The sequence below is a fragment of the Oncorhynchus kisutch genome, unplaced genomic scaffold (assembly GCF_002021735.2).
Source record: "Oncorhynchus kisutch isolate 150728-3 unplaced genomic scaffold, Okis_V2 Okis01b-Okis20b_hom, whole genome shotgun sequence".
NCBI lineage: Eukaryota > Metazoa > Chordata > Actinopteri > Salmoniformes > Salmonidae > Oncorhynchus > Oncorhynchus kisutch.
In genome coordinates, this window is record NW_022261978.1 from 8,117,992 (window position 1) to 8,138,179 (window position 20,188).

Below are 20,188 nucleotides of genomic sequence, written 5' to 3' on the forward strand. Positions count from 1 at the left end.
CTGTGCCGTTTTAATGAGGAGCAAACAGACGCTGCACTTGACACTTATGACATGTCTAATTCCAGTTACTAATAAGCATGCAACCATTAAGAAAAGGACTGTTAAATACCCGCGGATTGAAAAGGAATTGTATGGTTGAATGGGATGGCAAATAGGTCTGGCTGCACAACTGATTGGCAAACTGAGGAATCATGTGACCTAACTGAACAAAAATAAACTTCACTTTGGGGCACTTTAAATAAATGTTTTATCAAAAACACAAACTCGGTTCCATCCTTCATTGAATCAGATAGCTCATTCATCACAAAACCCACTGATATTGCCAAATACTTTGCATTACATGCCAGCAACACACGCTGACACTACACATCCAAGTATATCTGATCAAATTATGAAAGAAGCATTGTAATTTTTTATTCTGTAAAGTGAGTGTGGAAGAGGTGAAAAAATGATTGCTGTCTATCAACAATGACAAGCCACCGGGGTCGGACAACTTGGAGGGGAAATGACTGAGGATAACACCGGATGATATTGCCACTCCTATCTTCAATCTAAGCCTATTAGAAATTGTGTACCCTCAGGCCTGGAAGGAAGCAAAATATTTTTTTGCATCCCAAGAATAGTAAAGTCCCCTTTACTTGCTCAAATAGCCAATCAATCAGCCTGTCACCAACCTTTAAACTTTTGGGAAAAATTGTGTTTGACCAGATTCAATGCTATTTTACAGTAAACAAATTGACAAAGGACATTCAAAAAGAACGGCACTTACACAAATGACTAATTGGCTGAGATAAATTGATGACAAAAAGACTGTGGGAGTTGTTTCGTTAGACTTCTGTGCGGCTTTTGACATTATCGATCATGGTCTGCTGATGGAAAAACGTGTGTGTTGTGGCTTTACTCCCCCTGCTATAGTGTGGATAAAGAGTTACTTGTCTAACAGAACACAGAGGGTGTTTAATGGAAGCCTCTACAACACAATCTAGGAAGAATCAGGGCAGCTGTCAAGACCCCTTACTTTTTTAGAGAAACTATATGGGGCAAGTGAATTAGCCCCTTTATCTAAATCTGTGTCTGAAATACATGCAGGCAGTAGACGCCAGCCATGCGTTAGACTATGTATTAGCCACTTTATCTACATCTGTGTCTGAAATACATGCAGGCAGTTGAAGCCAGCCATGCGTTAGACTATGTATTAGCCCCTTTATCTACATCTGTGTCTGAAATACATGCAGGCAGTAGAAGCCAGCCATGCGTTAGACTATGTATTAGCCCCTTTAGTTGATAATTTAATAGGATTAAGTAAGTAAATCGTTTTCATCAGTCGGGTTTGTTTACCTTTGATCAATGCATGTGAATGAGTGAAGGAACATAAGTATTTTCTGTGAGGTACTGTATAGGCTTTACCGGTGTGATTAGATAACTCGATCCGGTGGAATAGGACGACACGAGAGCTTCTTTCAGACAGCGCTCCGTAAGCCACGCCCCAGTGGGCAGAGTTGGGCAAGTTGGACTGGGACACGTTTTAATATCATAAAAAGCCTCTAATTTTTTACCGTGAGTCCGCAATGGTTCTGTGTTGCCTAGTTATGCGAATATATTTTGAGACCAGTGTATTGCAGTTAATATAGCAGCATTTTTAACGTGCACTTCTGAGTTTTCCGATCACAAATAAATACGATTCCAAGTATCAAGCGTGATTAAACGGATACGATTACTCATGCTAGTATGATGAGATCTGCACACCCCTAGGTAATATGGGAACGGGGGCATAAATTGTTGACATAACTGTAATCGCAACCTTCATGTACCCGTTGTTACTCAGTCACTTACCAAACTCTGTTTTTATGACTAAAATTATCCTATTCACACTTTGTAGTAAATTTTGACACTAAAGTAAATGTTTCTGACTCATATCATGCATCATAGTCCGTTTCCCAAAGGAGAAGTTGGTTTTAAAGGGCAGTCTACCTTTAACTGCTGATTCGGTAATAGCCTTGATCTCTATGGCAGCTGTTTTATCTGGGATGACTGAAGACCTGATAAGAGCTTCTGCTTTATAGTTCTGCAATTGATACCACTAACACTATTTAACTCATGTCAAATACATGTCAACAATCCTTCATTCAAAGGACCCTTCTATGGATTAAATTGATAAAAATCCCCAAAAGAATGGTATGTTTTTGTTTTAGTTTCTTGAGGAATCACACCAATAGCTTTTTAATAGCTACAATAATGAGGCATAGAGACTGTGACTTTCTAGCTAACCTTCCATTCTAGCTAACTTTCCTTTCTAGCTAATCTTCTTTTCTAGCTAACCTTCCTTCCTAGCTAACCTTCCATTCTAGCTAACTTTCCTTTCTAGCTAACCTTCCATTCTAGCTAACTTTCCTTTCTAGCTAACCTTCCATTCTAGCTAACTTTCCTTTCTAGCTAACCTTCCTTCCTAGCTAACCTTCCATTCTAGCTAACTTTCCTTTCTAGCTAACCTTCCATTCTAGCTAACCTTCCATTCTAGCTAACCTTCCATTCTAGCTAACCTTCCTTTCTAGCTAACCTTCCATTCTAGCTAACCTTCCTTCCTAGCTAACCTTCCATTCTAGCTAACCTTCCATTCTAGCTAACCTTCCATTCTAGCTAACCTTCCTTTCTAGCTAACCTTCCATTCTAGTGGAACCAATGTGTCTGATCAACTTGCCCTCACACTCCAAGGTCCTGTGACAGGACCTTTCTCTTTAGGTCACATAGAATCATGATTCCAGAGTCTCTTATTGGTTGTGTGCCATGTCAGATTGCTACACCATATGATATGGTTAGCTGATATGTTAATAAACATCAAATACAGGCGTTCTGAGAACTTTTTAACTTTAATTTTATTTATCTGTTATTTTACCAGGTAAATTGACTGAGATCACGTTCTCATTTACAGCAACTACCTGGGGAATAGTTACAGGGGAGAGGAGGGGGATGAATGAGCCAATTGTAAACTGGGGATTATTAGGTGACCGTGATGGTTTGAGGGCCAGATTGGGAATTTAGCCAGGACACCGGGGTTAACACCCCTACTCTTACGATAAGTGCATTGGATCTTTAATGACCTCAGAGAGTCAGGACACCCGTTTAACGTCCCATCCAAAAGAAGGCACCCTACACAGGACAGTGTCCTCAATCACTGCCCTGGGTATTGGGATATATATTTTTAGACCAGAGGAAAGAGTGCCTCCTACTGGCCCTCCAACACCACTTCCAACAGCATCTGGTCTCCCATCCAGGGACTGACCAGGACCAACCCTGCTGTGCTTCAGAAGCAAGCCAGCAGTGGTATGCAGGGTGGTATGCTGCTGGCCTACTTGTATGTGTCTTCATTGTTGTCAGCATGGAGGGTGGCCATTGTGTTTCAGAACCACAGGTTTCACAAAACCTGCAACTAAAGTAATCTGACAGAGTAGGTAACTGCTCACTGCTCCATGACTGCCTTCTGACACCATGTATCTAGTCTGTGTTGGCTGACTGTTGGGCCTTCATTCCAACCTCTCCCACCACTGTGGATTATATTTATAGCCATCCAATAAAAGTGGGACGCCTCCGCTCTGCTGACGAAGTGATCTAGCCTCTAACTCAATGCAATTTGAACCCTCTGGTAAATCTGGATAAGTGTAACATTACCGAATACATTAAAATGCTTTTTCCTAAACTGGTTATTGCTTGTGTAGCAGATGGGGAGCTGAAACTCAGTCCTCAGCCTGCAGTGTCTCCACTTGTGCTGCTGAACAGTTAGTTTTTTGGTGGTGCGACTGGTCAAGACTCTTCAGGAGGTCATGTGTTTGTGAGAGGGAGGTCATGTGTTTGTGAGATAGAGGTCCTGAGTTTGTGAGATAGAGGTCATGTGTTTGTGAGATAGAGGTCATGTGTTTGTGAGATAGAGGTCCTGAGTTTGTGAGATAGAGGTCCTGAGTTTGAGCCTCGGTATGTTCCGAATAAGGTGGAAGTGGTGATCGCTAAGCAAGCAGCATGACGTCCTTTACACTTGGTTCAAGTGAACATTGACAGCACAATTAATACAAATATTCTGTTGCACAAGTGAATGTTATTCCCACACACAAAGTGAGGACGGTGGTTCGGAAAGCAAAGAAATATCCGTCTTCGGGTCACCAAATCTACAATTTAATGTCACTTCCAGAGGAAGCTCTGGTCTGCATTAGAGGTCTGTGCACAGCTGGGAGGGATTACTGAGCTAATCAGCTGAACCATCTCCCACCAGCAGGGTTTTTATTTTGTCTCCTTTTACAGTGTTCCATATTATCATTTATTGTTTGTCACCAACTGAACATGAACCAGCTTGAGCTGGCCTGAGCACGGAGTCACACCAGAGCCGGTAAGCAAATCCATTGTCTCCCCACACACACACTCAACACCATCTGCACACTCAACACCCAACACCATCTGCACACTCAATACCATCTGCACACTCAACACCATCTGCACACTCAACACCCAACACCATCTGCACACTCAATACCATCTGCACACTCAACACCATCTGCACACTCAACACCCAAAACCATCTGCACACTCAATACCCAACACCGTCTGCACACTCAACACTCAACACCATCTGCACACTCAACACCCAACACCATCTGCACACTCAATACCATCTGCACACTCAACACCCAACACCGTCTGCACACTCAACACCGTCTGCACACTCAACACCGTCCGCACACTCAACACCCAACACCATATGCACACTCAACACCATCTGCACACTCAACACCCAACACCATCTGCACACTCAATACCCAACACCATCTGCACACTCAATACCATCTGCACACTCAATACCATCTGCACACTCAACACCCAACACCGTCTGCACACTCAACACCGTCTGCACACTCAACACCGTCCGCACACTCAACACCCAACACCATATGCACACTCAACACCATCTGCACACTCAACACCCAACACCATCTGCACACTCAATACCCAACACCATCTGCACACTCAATACCATCTGCACACTCAACACCATCTGCACACTCAACACCCAACACCATCTGCACACTCAACACCGTCTGCACACTCATCACCATCTGCACACTCAACACCATCTGCACACTCAACACCATCTGCACACTCAACACCATCTGCACACTCAACACCATCTGCACACTCAACACCGTCTGCACACTCAATACCATCTGCACACTCATTACCGTCTGCACACTCAACACCGTCTGCACACTCAACACCGTCTGCACACTCAACACCATCTGCACACTCATTACCATCTGCACACTCAACACCATCTGCACACTTAACACCGTCTGCACACTCAACACCGTCTGCACACTCAACACCGTCTGCACACTCAACACCCTCTGCACACTCAACACCGTCTGCACACTCAACACCGTCTGCACACTCAACACCGTCTGCACACTCATTACCATCTGCACACTCAATACCATCTGCACACTCAACACCGTCTGCACACTCATTACCATCTGCACACTCAACACCATCTGCACACTCAACACCATCTGCACACTCAACACCGTCTGCACACTCAACACCGTCTGCACACTCAACACCATCTGCACACTCAACACCGTCTGCACACTCAACACCGTCTGCACACTCAACACGGCCCACACACTCATACTTTCATGTTCATGCACACACCTAGTAAGGTTACAGAACAACAAGCCTTGGTCCCCTGGACAATGTGATTATAGTGAAACACTAAGGCTGTTTAAACGGTTCCGCAACCATTACAATATATACTCAAATGTTCCCATTATTTTTAGAATAATACAATATTTGCTCAGTATTTGTTTTGTTTATTGTACAAATCCTCATGAAGGGTGCCAATAATTTTGAAGTTGACTGTACACTGAGTGTACAAAACATTAAGAACACCTTCCTAATATTGAGTTGCACCCCCCTTTTGCCCTCAGAACAGTCTCAATTCATCAGGGCCTGGACTCTACAAGGTGGAGAAAGTGTCCCAATGGAATGCTGGCCCATTTTGACTCCAATGTTTCCCACAGTTGTGCCAAGTTGGTTGGATGTCCTTTGGTTGGTGGGCCATTCTTGATACACACAGGAAACTGTTGAGCATGAAAAACCAAGCAGTGTTTGCCGTTCTTGACACAAACCGGTGTTCCTGGCACCTACTACCAGACCCCGTTGAAAGGCACTTCAATATTTTGTCTTGTCCATTCACCCTCTGAATGGCACACATACACAAGCCATGTCTCAAGGCTTAAAATCCTTCTTTAACCTGTCTCCTCCCCTTCATCTACACTGTTTTGAAGTGGATTTAACAAGTGACATCAACAAGGGATTATTGCTGTCACTTGAAGTGGATCTCTTTGATCCCCCTACAGAGCACACACACCACAGTAATCTATAAATACTTCCTGCCAGACAGCCCAGGGAAAGCCCTTGTTGAGTACAGCCGCGCATGTTGTCTGTAAATATGCTCGCCAACCAACTGTCAGGGAAAACACTCTCTACATGCTGACTCACAGACATTCAGGGTGGAGTGGTTAACTGTGGTATTATTAACTGTTTGTTTTGACAATGATTTAGACTCCTCTGATTCCCAAATGCTTTGGGCTCCTCCAATTCCTCAATGCTTTAGACTCCTATGATTCCCAAATGCTTTACGCTCCTCTGATTCCTCAATGCTTTAGGCTCCTCCAATTCCCAAATGCTTTAGGCTCCTCCGATTCCTCGATGCTTTAGACTCCTCTGATTCCCCGCCAGGATCTCTTTCAGGCACCTCCACTAAACTTTGCAGTGGCAGGCAAAAGAAAACCCCTTGTGTAGCGTTTTCTAGTCTGGGCGTTTAGCGCCCTCTATTGGAGAAGAGTTATACTAAATGTTGTTTGGAGATTTGCAATAATTAGCAAGGCCCATGAGGCGGCTCATGTTCATTAAGGCAAGCAACAAAAACATATTCATAACATTTAGCACTGGAAAACAAAACATTAACCCTTCGCCTACAATTTCTGCGGAAATCTAACATAAAATAAATATCCATCAAAATCCATCAATTTAAGCTAGAGTTACTTTTTCATTTTTTTTGCATGGGCTGCATGTCTCAATCTAACGCATCCGCCGATATCATGAAATATTACTTTTCTAAATTGCATTATTACGGTTTTCATGATTATACATATCATTGGCTATGTAGTTATGTTTATGACAGAGAACAATTTGTTTATGCAAATGACTGTGCATGTCAGAGTGGGCGCAACAGGACGAAGGAAGTCAGGTGCAGGAGAGCAGAGATGAGTGAACAGGCACACTTTATTCAGGCAGAGGAAAACAGCCAGACGCTTCTGCGTCACAACACTCCGGCCCAAGGGAAAAAGCACGCAACTGCGTCACAACACTCCGGCCCAAGGGAAAAAGCACGCAACTGCATCACAACACTCCGGCCCAAGGGGAAAAAGCACGCAACTGAGGTCACAAAACTCCGGCCCAAGGGGAAAAAGCACACAACTGCATCACAAAACTCCGGCCCAAGGGGAAAAAGCACACAACTGCATCACAAAACTCCGGCCCAAGGGGAAAAAGCACACAACTGCGTCACAACACTCCGGCCCAAGGGGAAAAAGCGAATGCGCACAAGCTACACAAACAGGTACAAATAACAAAACCACGCAAAACCAGCCTGAAGCGTCACACACGTAACGAACGAACAATACCACACACAGACATGGGGGGGTGTTGGCTAGAAGACCGGTGACGTCGACCGCCGAACGCCGCCCGAACAAGGTGAGGGACCGAATCCGGCGGGAGTCGTGACAGTGCATCTACCAGGGCCAAGTTATCCTGTGGCGTGCCACAGTGTTCGATAATTGGAACATTATAGTTAGTAGTTTTTATTATGTTTTAACAAACTTTTTTTTGTTTGTACTTATATATTGTATATTGTTTTTGTTGCTGTGTGGTTTTCATATCAGCCCTTGGGCTTTCTGGACAGAAAATAATCCCTATGTACCTTTTATGACCAGAGATCTGCTAATGAATCCTCATCCTGCTGACTTTATCCCGTCTCCACAATGTTTCTGATTGTTTACCAGAACACGTCTTGGACATTGTATACTGTTCCTTGTTTTATCACCTTTACCTGGTTGTATTCTGGTTTGTTGAAATATAAACAACTAGAAAACTAGTTAACAACTAGAAACAGGCTTCACTAAGCCAGATGTTGCCAACTGGGGTATTATTCAGTCAGTGACAATGTGTCTCTCGCTCTTTTTCTCTCTCTACAAACAAGCAAAGGATAAAATGATGCTTCAAATATAAATCAAGATGACTGTACTGGAGCTGTAGAGGCATCTGGTCTCAGTCCTGGAGCTGTAGAGGCGTCTGGTCTCAGTCCTGGAGCTGCAGAGGAGTCTGGTCTCAGTCCTGGAGCTGCAGAGGAGTTTGGTCTCAGTCCTGGAGCTGCAGAGGAGTCTGGTCTCAGTCCTGGAGCTGCAGAGGCGTCTGGTCTCAGTCCTGGAGCTGTAGAGGAGTCTGGTCTCAGTCCTGGAGCTGCAGAGGAGTCTGGTCTCAGTCCTGGAGCTGCAGAGGAGTCTGGTCTCAGTACTGGAGCTGTAGAGGAGTCTGGTCTCATTCCTGGAGCTGCAGAGGAGTCTGGTCTCAGTACTGGAGCTGTAGAGGAGTCTGTTCTCAGTACTGGAGCTGTAGAGGAGTCTGGTCTCAGTACTAGAGCTGCAGAGGAGTCTGGTCTCAGTACTAGAGCTGTAGAGGAGTCTGGTCTCATTCCTGAAGCTGCAGAGGAGTCTGGTCTCAGTACTGGAGCTGTAGAGGAGTCTGTTCTCAGTACTGGAGCTGTAGAGGAGTCTGGTCTCAGTACTAGAGCTGCAGAGGCGTCTGGTCTCAGTCCTGGAGCTGTAGAGGAGTCTGGTCTCAGTACTGGAGCTGTAGAGGAGTCTGGTCTCAGTACTGGAGCTATAGAGGAGTCTGGTCTCAGTCCTGCTACTCTGTGTGTGTGTGTGTGTGTGTGTGTGTGTGTGTGTGTGTGTGTGTGTGTGTGTGTGTGTGTGTGTGTGTGTGTGTGTGTGTGTGTGTGTGTGTGTGTGTGTGTGTGTGTGTGTGTGTGTGTGTGTGTGCGTGCGTGCGTGTGTGTGTGTGTGCATTTCAGTGCATGCTTGTGAGTGTCTCTATGTATGAGTATTCCTGTATGATGTGCATGAGCCTGTTTGTGTTGTAAAAGTAGGTGGTGGTATGTGTACCAAATTGAGCTAAACTCATTGGCTGAACTTATTACATTATTCATGAAAAATGTAAACGCCAGTTAATGTAATAACCACCGGTTATTAGCAGAAAAAGTCATTACGTTTACCGGCACGTTATTTATATTGACCTATTTTTGTTACATCACAAATAGAAAAGTTATTACATTTACCAGTGTTATTACATTTACCAGTGTTATTATATTTACCAGTGTTATTACATTTACCAGTGTTATTATATTTACCAGTGTTATTACATTTACCAGTGTTATTACATTACAAATAGAAAAGTTATTACATTTACCAGTGTTATTATATTTACCAGTGTTATTACATTTACCAGTGTTATTACATTACAAATAGAAAAGTTATTACATTTACCAGTGTTATTACATTTACCTGTGTTATTACATTTACCAGTGTTATTACATTTACCAGTGTTATTACATTTACCAGTGTTATTACATTGACCAGTGTTATTACATTTACCAGTGTTATTACATTTACCAGTGTTATTACATTTACCAGTGTTATTACATTGACCAGTGTTATTACATTTACCAGTGTTATTACATTTACCAGTGTTATTACATTTACCGGTGTTATTACATTTACCAGTGTTATTACATTTACCAGTGTTATTACATTTACCAGTGTTATTACATTGACCAGTGTTATTACATTTACCAGTGTTATTACATTTACCAGTGTTATTACATTTACCAGTGTTATTACATTTACCAGTGTTATTACATTGACCAGTGTTATTACATTTACCAGTGTTATTACATTACAAATAGAAAAGTTATTACATTTACCTGTGTTATTACATTTACCAGTGTTATTACATTTACCAGTGTTATTACATTTACCAGTGTTATTACATTGACCAGTGTTATTACATTTACCAGTGTTATTACATTTACCAGTGTTATTACATTGACCAGTGTTATTACATTGACCAGTGTTATTACATTTACCAGTGTTATTACATTTACCAGTGTTATTACATTTACCAGTGTTATTACATTTACCAGTGTTATTACATTGACCAGTGTTATTACATTTACCAGTGTTATTACATTTACCAGTGTTATTACATTTACCAGTGTTATTACATTGACCAGTGTTATTACATTGACCAGTGTTATTACATTTACCAGTGTTATTACATTTACCAGTGTTATTACATTTACCAGTGTTATTACATTTACTGTTGTTACAGGCCTGCAGGACCCCTGTTCAACATTGTCTCCTCTCAGAATGTCAAGCTACTTCTATGAATGAAAGATGAATTTTCATTTTAAAGAATGAATGAAGCTCTAAACAAGATGTTGTGAATCTGAGAAAGCTCTAAATGTTCTTTCTCTCCTAGAGGGTGGGTCTGACTTCCTGTCTGTAGCCCATGTGACTTCCTGTCTGTAGCCCATGTGACTTCCTGTCTGTAGCCCATGTGACTGACAATGACAGTTGTGATGACATCATGATGGTTATTCCTCCACTAAGGTAACAGAGAATGATGTGTGAAAAAGTTACTGATGCACATATGAGACTTATGCCTTTGTAATAGTGGTGTGACATTTAAACTTTTAATAAACCAATTTGGGATCTTCAACATTTAGAATTATTATTCTTTTATTTGTTTTAATACAAAATGTATGCACAAAAATTCATTTGAAAAGACCCGACTTGAATGTAACACTTAACTAGTTGCCTTGAACACAGCTCCCTAGCAAGCTCAACAAGCTCCAGCTGCTAACCATTGCCAATCAGCCTCAACTACTTTTGCAACACTTAACTCGTTGCCTTGACCGTAACTCCTCAAACAAGCTCCTGCTACCAACTGCTAATCAGCCTCCACACCTGTCCTCACTCTCCTTAATCACCACTACCACCCTACTTTAAACCTGACCAAAACAGTCATTCCTCCTCATTTTGTGTCACATCCATCCTCCACCTTCTTTCTCATTTTTACTTAGGTTTCGTCAACGGTCTTCTGGGGTTTATTGCCATCATCACAGCGGCTGGACTACCACAGTCTGACGGTGAAGTCTACCTGAGACTCCAAGCCAAACCCTACAGAGTCCACACCTCCGGTTCCTTCATCTGCAGCCCTCTGCTTTAATACCCTAATGGCATATCTAGAACCAGACTACAAGATGCCATGTAGAAAAAACGTGACGGTCCCGACGGAGAAATTATACAACGACTCTGCTCTGCAAGTACAAAGCACAAGCTCTACAATCACCATACGTGGCGTTAACAACAGCCTGTTGGACGTCTATTAACACGCTGTTATACATCACTGCAAAGAGCCATCACACGGATGAGAAGTGGGACATGACGTACTGACAACTGATGGAGGAGAGACACAGCAGAGAGCCTAAAACGTTGTTGAGTGGGTGGGGGACAGCTGTAACTAACCAGATTACAACCAGGTAAAGGCGATAAAACAAAGGTACATCATGATTATATTTTTGTCCAGAAATTATTTAACTACAAATGTTTTCTATATATTTCCATGATGTTTTAAGATTTGCAGATGTTTTTATTTTCCAGTGCAAAATGTTTTAATGAACATGACCCACCTCATGGGCCTTGCTATTTATATCAAATCTCCAAACATGTATTGTAACTACTCTCCACCAGAGGGCGATAAACACCAAGGTTAGAAGAGTGGGCTTTTGGGCAAGTGGGCTTTTGTTGCCTACCACTGAAAAGGTTAGTGGAGGTGCCTGAAAGAGATCCTGGAGGGGAATCGGAGGAGCCTAAAGCGTTGCTAAAACAAACAGTAATAATAACCACAGTTAACCTCTCCACCTTGACCGAGTCAGCATGTAGTGAGGGCTTTCCCTGACAGTTGGTTGGATTGCATATGTGTAGACAACGTGTGTGTGTTTTAGGAAAGGTGGGATCACGGCAGTAGTCAGGAAGGGCTTCCCCTGGGCTGGCAGGGAGTAGTTATGGACTACGGTGTGTGCGCTTTAGGAAACAGGCAGGGGATCACGGCAGTAGATACGTGTGTATGTAGAAGGAAACCCAATGGAAAATATTTCAATGTATTTTTAAAAAAAATCACATTTATTTAACCAGGTGGCCAGTTGAGAACAAGTTCTCATTTACAACTGCGACCTGGTCAAGATAAAGATGTGTATTACCATGTAAGTCAACCAAATTGAATCAATAAAATGTATTTATAAAGCCCTTCTTAGATCAGCTGATGTCACAAAATGCTGTACAGAAACCCAGCCTAAAACTGAAAACAGCAAGCAATGCGGATGTAGAAGCACGGTGTCTAGGAAAAACTCCCTAGAAAGGCAGGAACCTAGGAAGAAACCTAGAGAGGAACCAGGCTATGAAGGGTGGCCAGTCCTCTTCTGGCTGTGACGGGTGGCGATTATAACAGAACATGGCCAAGATGTTCAAATGTTCATAGATGACCAGCAGGGTCAAATAATAATAATCCCAGTGGTTTTTGAGGGTGCAACAGGTCAGCACATCAGGAGTAAATGTCAGTTGGCTTTTCATAGCCGATCATTCAGAGTATTTCTACCGCTCCTGCTGTCTCTAGATAGTTGAAAACAGCAGGTCTGTGACAGGTAGCACGTCTGCTGAACAGGTCAGGGTCCCATAGTCACAGGAAACTGGAGCAGCAGCACGGCCAGGTGGACTGGGGACAGCAAGGAGTCATCAGGCCAGGTTGTTCTGAGGCATGGTCCTAGGGCTCAGGTCCTCCGACAGAGAGAGAGGTAGGATAACGGAGGTAAGGCAATAAATAGGCCATGGTGGCGAAGTAATTACAATATAGGAATTAAACACTGGAATGGTAGATGTGCAGAATATATTTATATGTATATATGAATGTGCAAGTAGAGATACTGGGGTGCAAAGGAGCAAGATAAATAAATAAATACAGTATGTGGATGTGGTAGTTGGATGGGCTATGTACAGGTGCAGTGATCTGTGAGCTGCTCTGACAGCTGGTGCTTAAAGCTAGTGAAGGAGATATGAGTCTCCAGCTTCAGTGATTTTTGCAGTTCGTTCCAGTCATTGGCAGCAGAGAACTGAAAGGAAAGGCAACCAAAGGAACAATTGGCTTTGGGGGCGACCATACCTGCTGCAGCGCGTGCTACGGGTGGGTGAGCTATGGTGACCAGTGAGCTGAGATAAGGAAGGGCTTTACCTAGCAGAGACTTGTAGATGATCTGGAGCCAGTGGGTTTGGCGACAAGTATGAAGCGAACGCCAGCCAACGATAGCGAGCAGGTTGCAGTGGTGGGTAGTATATGGGGCTTTGGTGACAAAACGGATGGCACTGTGATAGACTGCATCCAATTTGTTGAGTAGAGCGTAAATGACATCAACAAAGTCGAGGATCGGTAGGATGGTCAGTTTTACGAGGATATATTTGGCAGCATGAGTGAAGGATGCTTTGTTGCGAAATAGGAAGCCAATTCTAGATTTAATTTTGGATTTGAGATGCTTAATGTGGGTCTGGAAGGAGAGTTTACAGTCTAACCAGACACCTAGGTATTTATAGTTGTCCACATATTCTAAGTCAGAACCATCCAGAGTAGTGATGCTGGACGGGTGGGCAGGAGCGGGCAGCGATCGGATGAAAAGCATGCGTTTAGTTTTACTTGCATTTAAGAGCAGTTGGAGGCCACGGAAGGAGAGTTGTATGGCATTGAAGCTTGTCTGGAGGTTAGTTAACACAGTGTCCAAAGAAGGGCCAGGGGTATACAGAATGGTGTCTGTCGTCTGCATAGACGTGGATCAGAGAATCACCAGCAGCAAGAGCGACATCATTGATGTATACAGGGAAAAGAGTCGGCCCGAGAATTGAACCCTGTGGCACCCCCATAAGAGACTGCCAGAGATCCGGACAACAGGCCCTCCGATTTGACACACTGAACTCTATCAGAGTAGTATTTGGTGAACCAGGCGAGGCAATCATTTGAGAAACCAAGGCTGTTGAGTCTGCCGATAAGAATGTGGTGATTGACAGAGTCAAAAGCCTTGGCCAGGTCGATGAATATGGCTACACAGTAAAGTCTCTTTTCGATCTCGGTTATGATATCGTTTAGGACCTTGAGCGTGGCTGAGGTGCACCCATGACCAGCTCTGAAACAAGATTGCATAGCGGAGAAGGTACGGTGGGATTCGAAATGGTCGGTAATCTGTTTGTTAACTTGGCTTTCGAAGACCTTAGAAAGGCAGGGCAGGATATATATAGGTCTGTAGCAGTTTGGGTCTAGAGAGTCTCCCCCTTTGAAGAGGGGATGACCGCGGCAGCTTTCCAGTCTTTGAGAATCTCAGACGATACGAAAGAGAGGTTGAACAGGCTAGTGATAGGGGTTGCAACAATTTCGGCAGATCATTTTATAAAGCGAGGGTCCAGATTGTCTAGCCTGGCTGATTTGTAGGGGTCCAGATTTTGCAGCTCTTTCAGAACATCAGCAATCTGGATTTGGGTGAAGGAGAAATGGGGGAGGCTTGGGCAAGTTGCTGTTGGGAGTGGAGGGCTGTTGATCGGGGTAGGGGTAGCCAGGTGGAAAGCATGGCCAGCTGTAGAAAAATGCTTATTGAAATTCTCAATTATAGTGGATTTATCGGTGGTGACAGTGTTTCCTAGCCTCAGTACAGTGGGCAGCTGGGAGGAGGTGCTCTTATTCTCCATGGACTTGACAGTGTCCCAGAAAGTTTTTGAGTTTGTGCTACAGAATGCAAATTTCAACTTGAAAAAGATATCCTTAGCTTTCCTAACTGCCTGTGTATATTGGTTTCTAACTTCCCTGAGAAGTTGTATGTCACGGGGGCTATTCGATGCTAATGCAGAACGCCACAGGATGTTTTTGTGCTGGTCAAGGGCAATCAGGTCTGGAGAGAACCAAGGGCTATATCTGTTTCTGGTTCTAAATTTATTGAATGGGGCATGCTTATTTAAGATGGTGAGGAAGGCACTTTTATAGAATACCCAGGCATCCTCTACTGATGGGATGAGGTTAATATCCTTCCAGGATACCCGGGCCTGGTTGATTAGAAAGGCCTGCTCGCTGAAGTGTTTTAAGTAGTGTTTGACAGTGATTAGGGGTGGTCGTTTGACCGCAGACCCATTACGGATGCAGGCAATGAGTCAGTGATAGCTGAGCTCTTGGTTGAAAACAGCAGAGGTGTATTTGGAGGGCAAGTTGATTAGGATGATATCTATGAGGGTGCCCGTGTTTACGGATTTGGGGTTGTACCTGGTGGGTTCATTGATACTTTGTGTGAGATTGAGGGCATCAAGCTTAGATTGTAGAATGGCTGGGGTGTTAAGCATGTTCCAGTTTAGCTCACCTAGCAGCACGATCTCTGAAGATAGATGGGGGGCAATCAATTCACATATGGTGTCCTGGGCACACCTGGGGGCAGAAGGTGGTCTATAGCAAGCGGCAACGGTGATGGACTTGTTTCTGGAAAGGTGGATTTTTATAGTAGAAGCTCGAATTGTTTGGGTAAAGACCTGGATGGTAAGACAGAACTCTGCAGGCTATCTCTGCAGTAGATTGCAACTCTGCCCCCTTTGGCAGTTATATATTGTCAGAAAATGTTAGTTAGGATGGAAATTTCGTTTTTTTTGTGGTCTTCCAAAGCCAGGATTCAGACACGGCTCGGCAGAGTGTGTTAAAGCAGTGAATAAAACAAATTTAGAGAAGAGGCTTCTAATGTTAACATGCATGAAACCTAGGCCTTTAAGGTTCCAGAAGTCAACAAATGAGAGCACCTGTGGAGTAGGATTGGAGGTAGGCACTTCAGGGCCTGGATTAACCTCTACATCATCAGAGGAACAGAGGAGGAGTAAGATAAGGGTACGGCTAAAGGCTATCAGAACTGGTTGTCTATTACGTTCAGAACAGAGAGTAAAAGGAGCAGGTTTCTGGGCACGATAGAATAGATTCAAGGCATAATGTACAGATAAAGGTATGTGAGTACATTGGAGGTAAACCTAGGCATTGAGTAATGATGAGAGAGATATTGTCTCTAGAGACGTTTAAACCATGTGATGTCACCGCATATGTGGGAGGTGGAACTAAATGGTTGGTTAAGGCAAATTGAGCAGGGCTAGAGGCTCTACGGTGAAATAAGACAATAATCACTAACCAGGACAGTAATGGACAAGGCATATTGATATTAGGGCGAGGCATGCGTAGCCGGGTGATCATAGAGGTCCAGTGAGTGTTTGGGCTGGGAACACGGCGATTCAGACAGCTAGCAGGCCGGGGCTAGCAAACTAGCAGAAGGGCCTTAGAGGGACGTCTCGACGGAGGAAAGTCTGTTTTAGCCCCCGCGTGCGGTGACGTCGATAGACCAGTTGTGATGGATTAGTAGGGTTCCGAGTAGCAGAGGGGTCCAAGTCCAATTGTCAAAATAGGTATAGTGACTCAAGAAATTGGCCGAAGGATCTATTCAGCTAACAGTCCAATATGATCTAGACAGCTAGCAGGCCGCGGCTAGCAGCTAGCGGGCCATGGCTAGGAGGCTAGCAGATGGGCATTCAGAGGATGTCACAATGTAGGCGCCAGTTGAGTACCCCCTCGAGCAGATTACGTCATAATCCAGTCAGGAAGGATCGGCGGGGTTCCGTGCCCCGTACCGGCAGTAGAAGGGGTCCGGGTATTGTAGCACAGGAGTGGCTGATGGGCCGCTTCAGCTAGCCGGGAGAATGGGCCTTAGCTCCAGGCTAATTGGTGCTTGCTTCGGGACAGACGTTAGCCAGGAGTAGTCACTCGAGTAGCAGCTAGCTAGCTGCGATGATCCAGGGGAAAAGGTCCAGAGCTTGCGGTAGGAATCCGGGGATATGGATGCTCTGGTCCGGTATGCTCTGGTTTGAGTAGCGTTGTACAAACTGTTGTGTATTACTGTGTAGATGTGTATGACTGTGTAGATGGTATATTAGTTTGTTTATAATGTGAAAAAGCGTGTTTGTAATGTGTATTACCAAAATATCCCTTAGAAATTATATCTGCCCTATTGAAAAATGATAAAACATCACATTTGTAATTTATTTTCTAATTTATATGGACATAATATCAGTAAAACCCAGGACTAAAATCTTCAGTAATTTGGTCAGATGCTCTATCACCATCTGACCACCATCTGACCTGATTCTCTATCACCATCTGACCACCATCTGACCTGATGGTCTATCACCATCTGACCCATCTGACCACCATCTGACCTGATGGTCTATCACCATCTGACCACCATCTGACCTGATGGTCTATCACCATCTGACCACCATCTGACCTGATGGTCTATCACCATCTAATTTGGTCAGATGCTCTATCACCATTCATGTTTATGCAGTGTGTCCACAACAGATTCATATTTGCATAATCTGTGAAAAAATTCAAGTGCAAAACTCTGGTTCGTTGTTTTCCTGAGAACTTTGTTCTGACAATATCACAAAAATTCCACTGAGTGTAAAGAGTTAAAGCTATAATTTTGATGTTATGGATGATCAGTCCTTACATCCATAGCTCAGTCTGAGAATTGGATTGTGTTTAAATTTCTCATCCCACAGATGTTTACCAAAAAATGTTACCTCCTTGTTGTTGGAATCCCAGATTGCTCCATTATTTAAAGTACAATATTTTATGATATTAGAAAGCTGTTTGCTGAGTAACAAATCCACAGTCACAAAGGAAGTGTATGTAGATCCACATGTTTTTAATCAATGCTCAACATTTCACCATGAAAATCATATTTTATGCAACACAGGAAAATGGTAAGACTTTGATCTTCAATACTTTGGTCTTGTTTATTCAGCAACTTCTTTTCCCTGTAAGAAGAAAGAAATAATATAATGGATCAGTAATAATAATGAACATGATAAATATATGGATAGAATATAATGGATCAGTAATAATAATGAATATGATAAATGGATAGAATATAATGGATCAGTAATAATAATGAACATGATAAATATATGGATAGAATATAATGGATCAGTAATAACAATCAACATGATAAATATATGGATAGAATATAATGGATCAGTAATAACAATGAATATGATAAATATATGGATGGAATATGGATAGATGGATAGAATATAATGGATCAAGTCTTTAGTGCTCAGTGCTCAGCTCGGATATTTGATGTTGAAGTACCAACTGAATAACTCTCATTAGATTGTTTAGCCCTTCCTGAAACGTTCTTCTTAGGGATCTTCAATACAGTTGAGTGTAAAAGGTCTGTATTGACCTCTGAGAAGACTGAATCATAGGTGGTGTTGATGTGGTCATATCTGAACATGAGTCAGGTACAGGTCTAGCAGCAGTTCTGTACCTTTCCAGAATCACGGGTCTTGGCTCTGAGCTTGTTGACCTGAGTCTCAGCGATGTCAGCACGCTCCTCAGCCTCCTCCAGCTCATGCTGAACCTTCCTGAACTTAGACATGTGCTGGTTTGCTGCTTCCTCCTGGGTGAGGAAAGGGAGGGAGAGCAGAACATCAGCATTTAAAGTTTGAAACCAGGAAGCAAATTAATAATCTGTTTTAAAAAAACGAAATACAAAAAAAGACAGCTTTAGAATAACAATGTATACAGGAAGCTGGATGATACAGCAGAGGAAGTGAGTGGCAGAACGGGGGATCAATCTGCTGCCTCCAGCACGATCACTAGACCAGCCCCCAGCGCAGCAAACACTCAGAAATGTTGATCATTTCTTAAGCAATTACTTGTAACATCAATTGAGTCATTGATGACAGGTGTGCTGTAGCAACACTTCAACTAAACCACATGGACATTACGTTTTGTAGGGGGATAAAAAAAAAAATTTGCAGAGTATTTGACTAAGTCTGTGACTCACCGCTTCCTCAGAATGCCTCTTGTAGGCCTTCACTTTCATCTGCAGCTTATCTACCAGGTCCTGAAGTCTGCCAACGTTCTTCTTATCCTCCTCAGTCTGTGGGAGAAGATCAAAGAATCAATATCCCATAGTTATATACACAAACCTGTCTGTGTTAGTTCATTCTTCACAAACTTGACACTTTCTCTTACCTGGTAAGTGAGCTCCTTGACTCTGCGCTCATACTTCCGGACTCCCTTGACTGCGTCTACACCTCTTCTCTGCTCGGCCTCCACCTCAGTCTCAAGCTCACGCACCTTTGTGGAAGAAATACATTTAGGTATTTGTTTGAGGTGGTCAGACGTTTTGTAAAACAGAGTCTTCTACTCAGTCAAGTCATTTCATTATTTTAATTCAAGTGGTCTGTAATAATAAAATCAACTTTTCATTATCTGGGTCAGTGGTTCCCAAAGTGAAATTTACATTTAAATTTGTTTATGAATATTTATAGCAAGAACAGATTAAACAGCCCGGGATCTTGGCAAAAAGTTGAGAGGGTGCAATACAGTACAATGTAATATTATTTATCCACAATGTATGTTATTCACTCTTAGATAAACAACGGGTCTGGGAGGCTCTCAACCCAAATTCTTCTTGTATTTGAAATAGGACTATTTATCCATGTTTTCATGAGTTTAGCGGTGTATGGTGCAGTACCAGTACGGCGACTAGAGGCCGCCACTCGCATGTTTAAATGTTGTGACATTGCTTCTATTATGGAGCTCGCGCTCTGGCAGTTGAGAGTAGTTTGCCAAGTGAGCCAACAGCAAGACAGAAGCACCGACATAAATACATTTTTATGTCTTTATTTTGAAGGTAAGCGAGTGTAAAAATCACCATATTCAAACGGTACTGTTTCAGGAGTGTGTATATATGTTTGAGATGTTATGTTGTAATTTCAGGTTTTATGAACTTATTATACTCCGCTAGCCTAAAAGCTAATTCAGACATTAGCCTGCTAGCCCCGCATAGCAACGCTAGCTTCCCTAGCAACGGCCAGTGAATGAGCAGTAACAATGGAGAGAG

The 20,188-nt window shown here is 43.1% G+C and overlaps 1 protein-coding gene across 2 annotated transcripts in view; it reads right to left on the minus strand.

Moving 5' to 3' along the window:
- The window catches only part of LOC109877501 (myosin heavy chain, fast skeletal muscle-like), a 79,802-nt gene that overhangs the window by 42,116 nt on the left and 17,498 nt on the right, over nucleotides 1-20,188 (minus strand). Inside the window, exons 36-39 of one of the 2 annotated variants that reach the window (XM_031811335.1) lie at nucleotides 19,315-19,419; nucleotides 19,124-19,219; nucleotides 18,602-18,733; nucleotides 17,957-18,089 (exon numbers count right to left, since the gene is read on the minus strand). The exons of the other annotated variant lie outside the window; for it this stretch is intronic. Of the exons in view, the coding sequence (XP_031667195.1) occupies nucleotides 18,069-18,089; nucleotides 18,602-18,733; nucleotides 19,124-19,219; nucleotides 19,315-19,419 (354 nt within the window). The 3' untranslated portion in view covers nucleotides 17,957-18,068. Of the gene's footprint in view, nucleotides 1-17,956; nucleotides 18,090-18,601; nucleotides 18,734-19,123; nucleotides 19,220-19,314; nucleotides 19,420-20,188 lie in introns of those variants that run through there. 2 annotated transcript variants of the gene reach the window in all.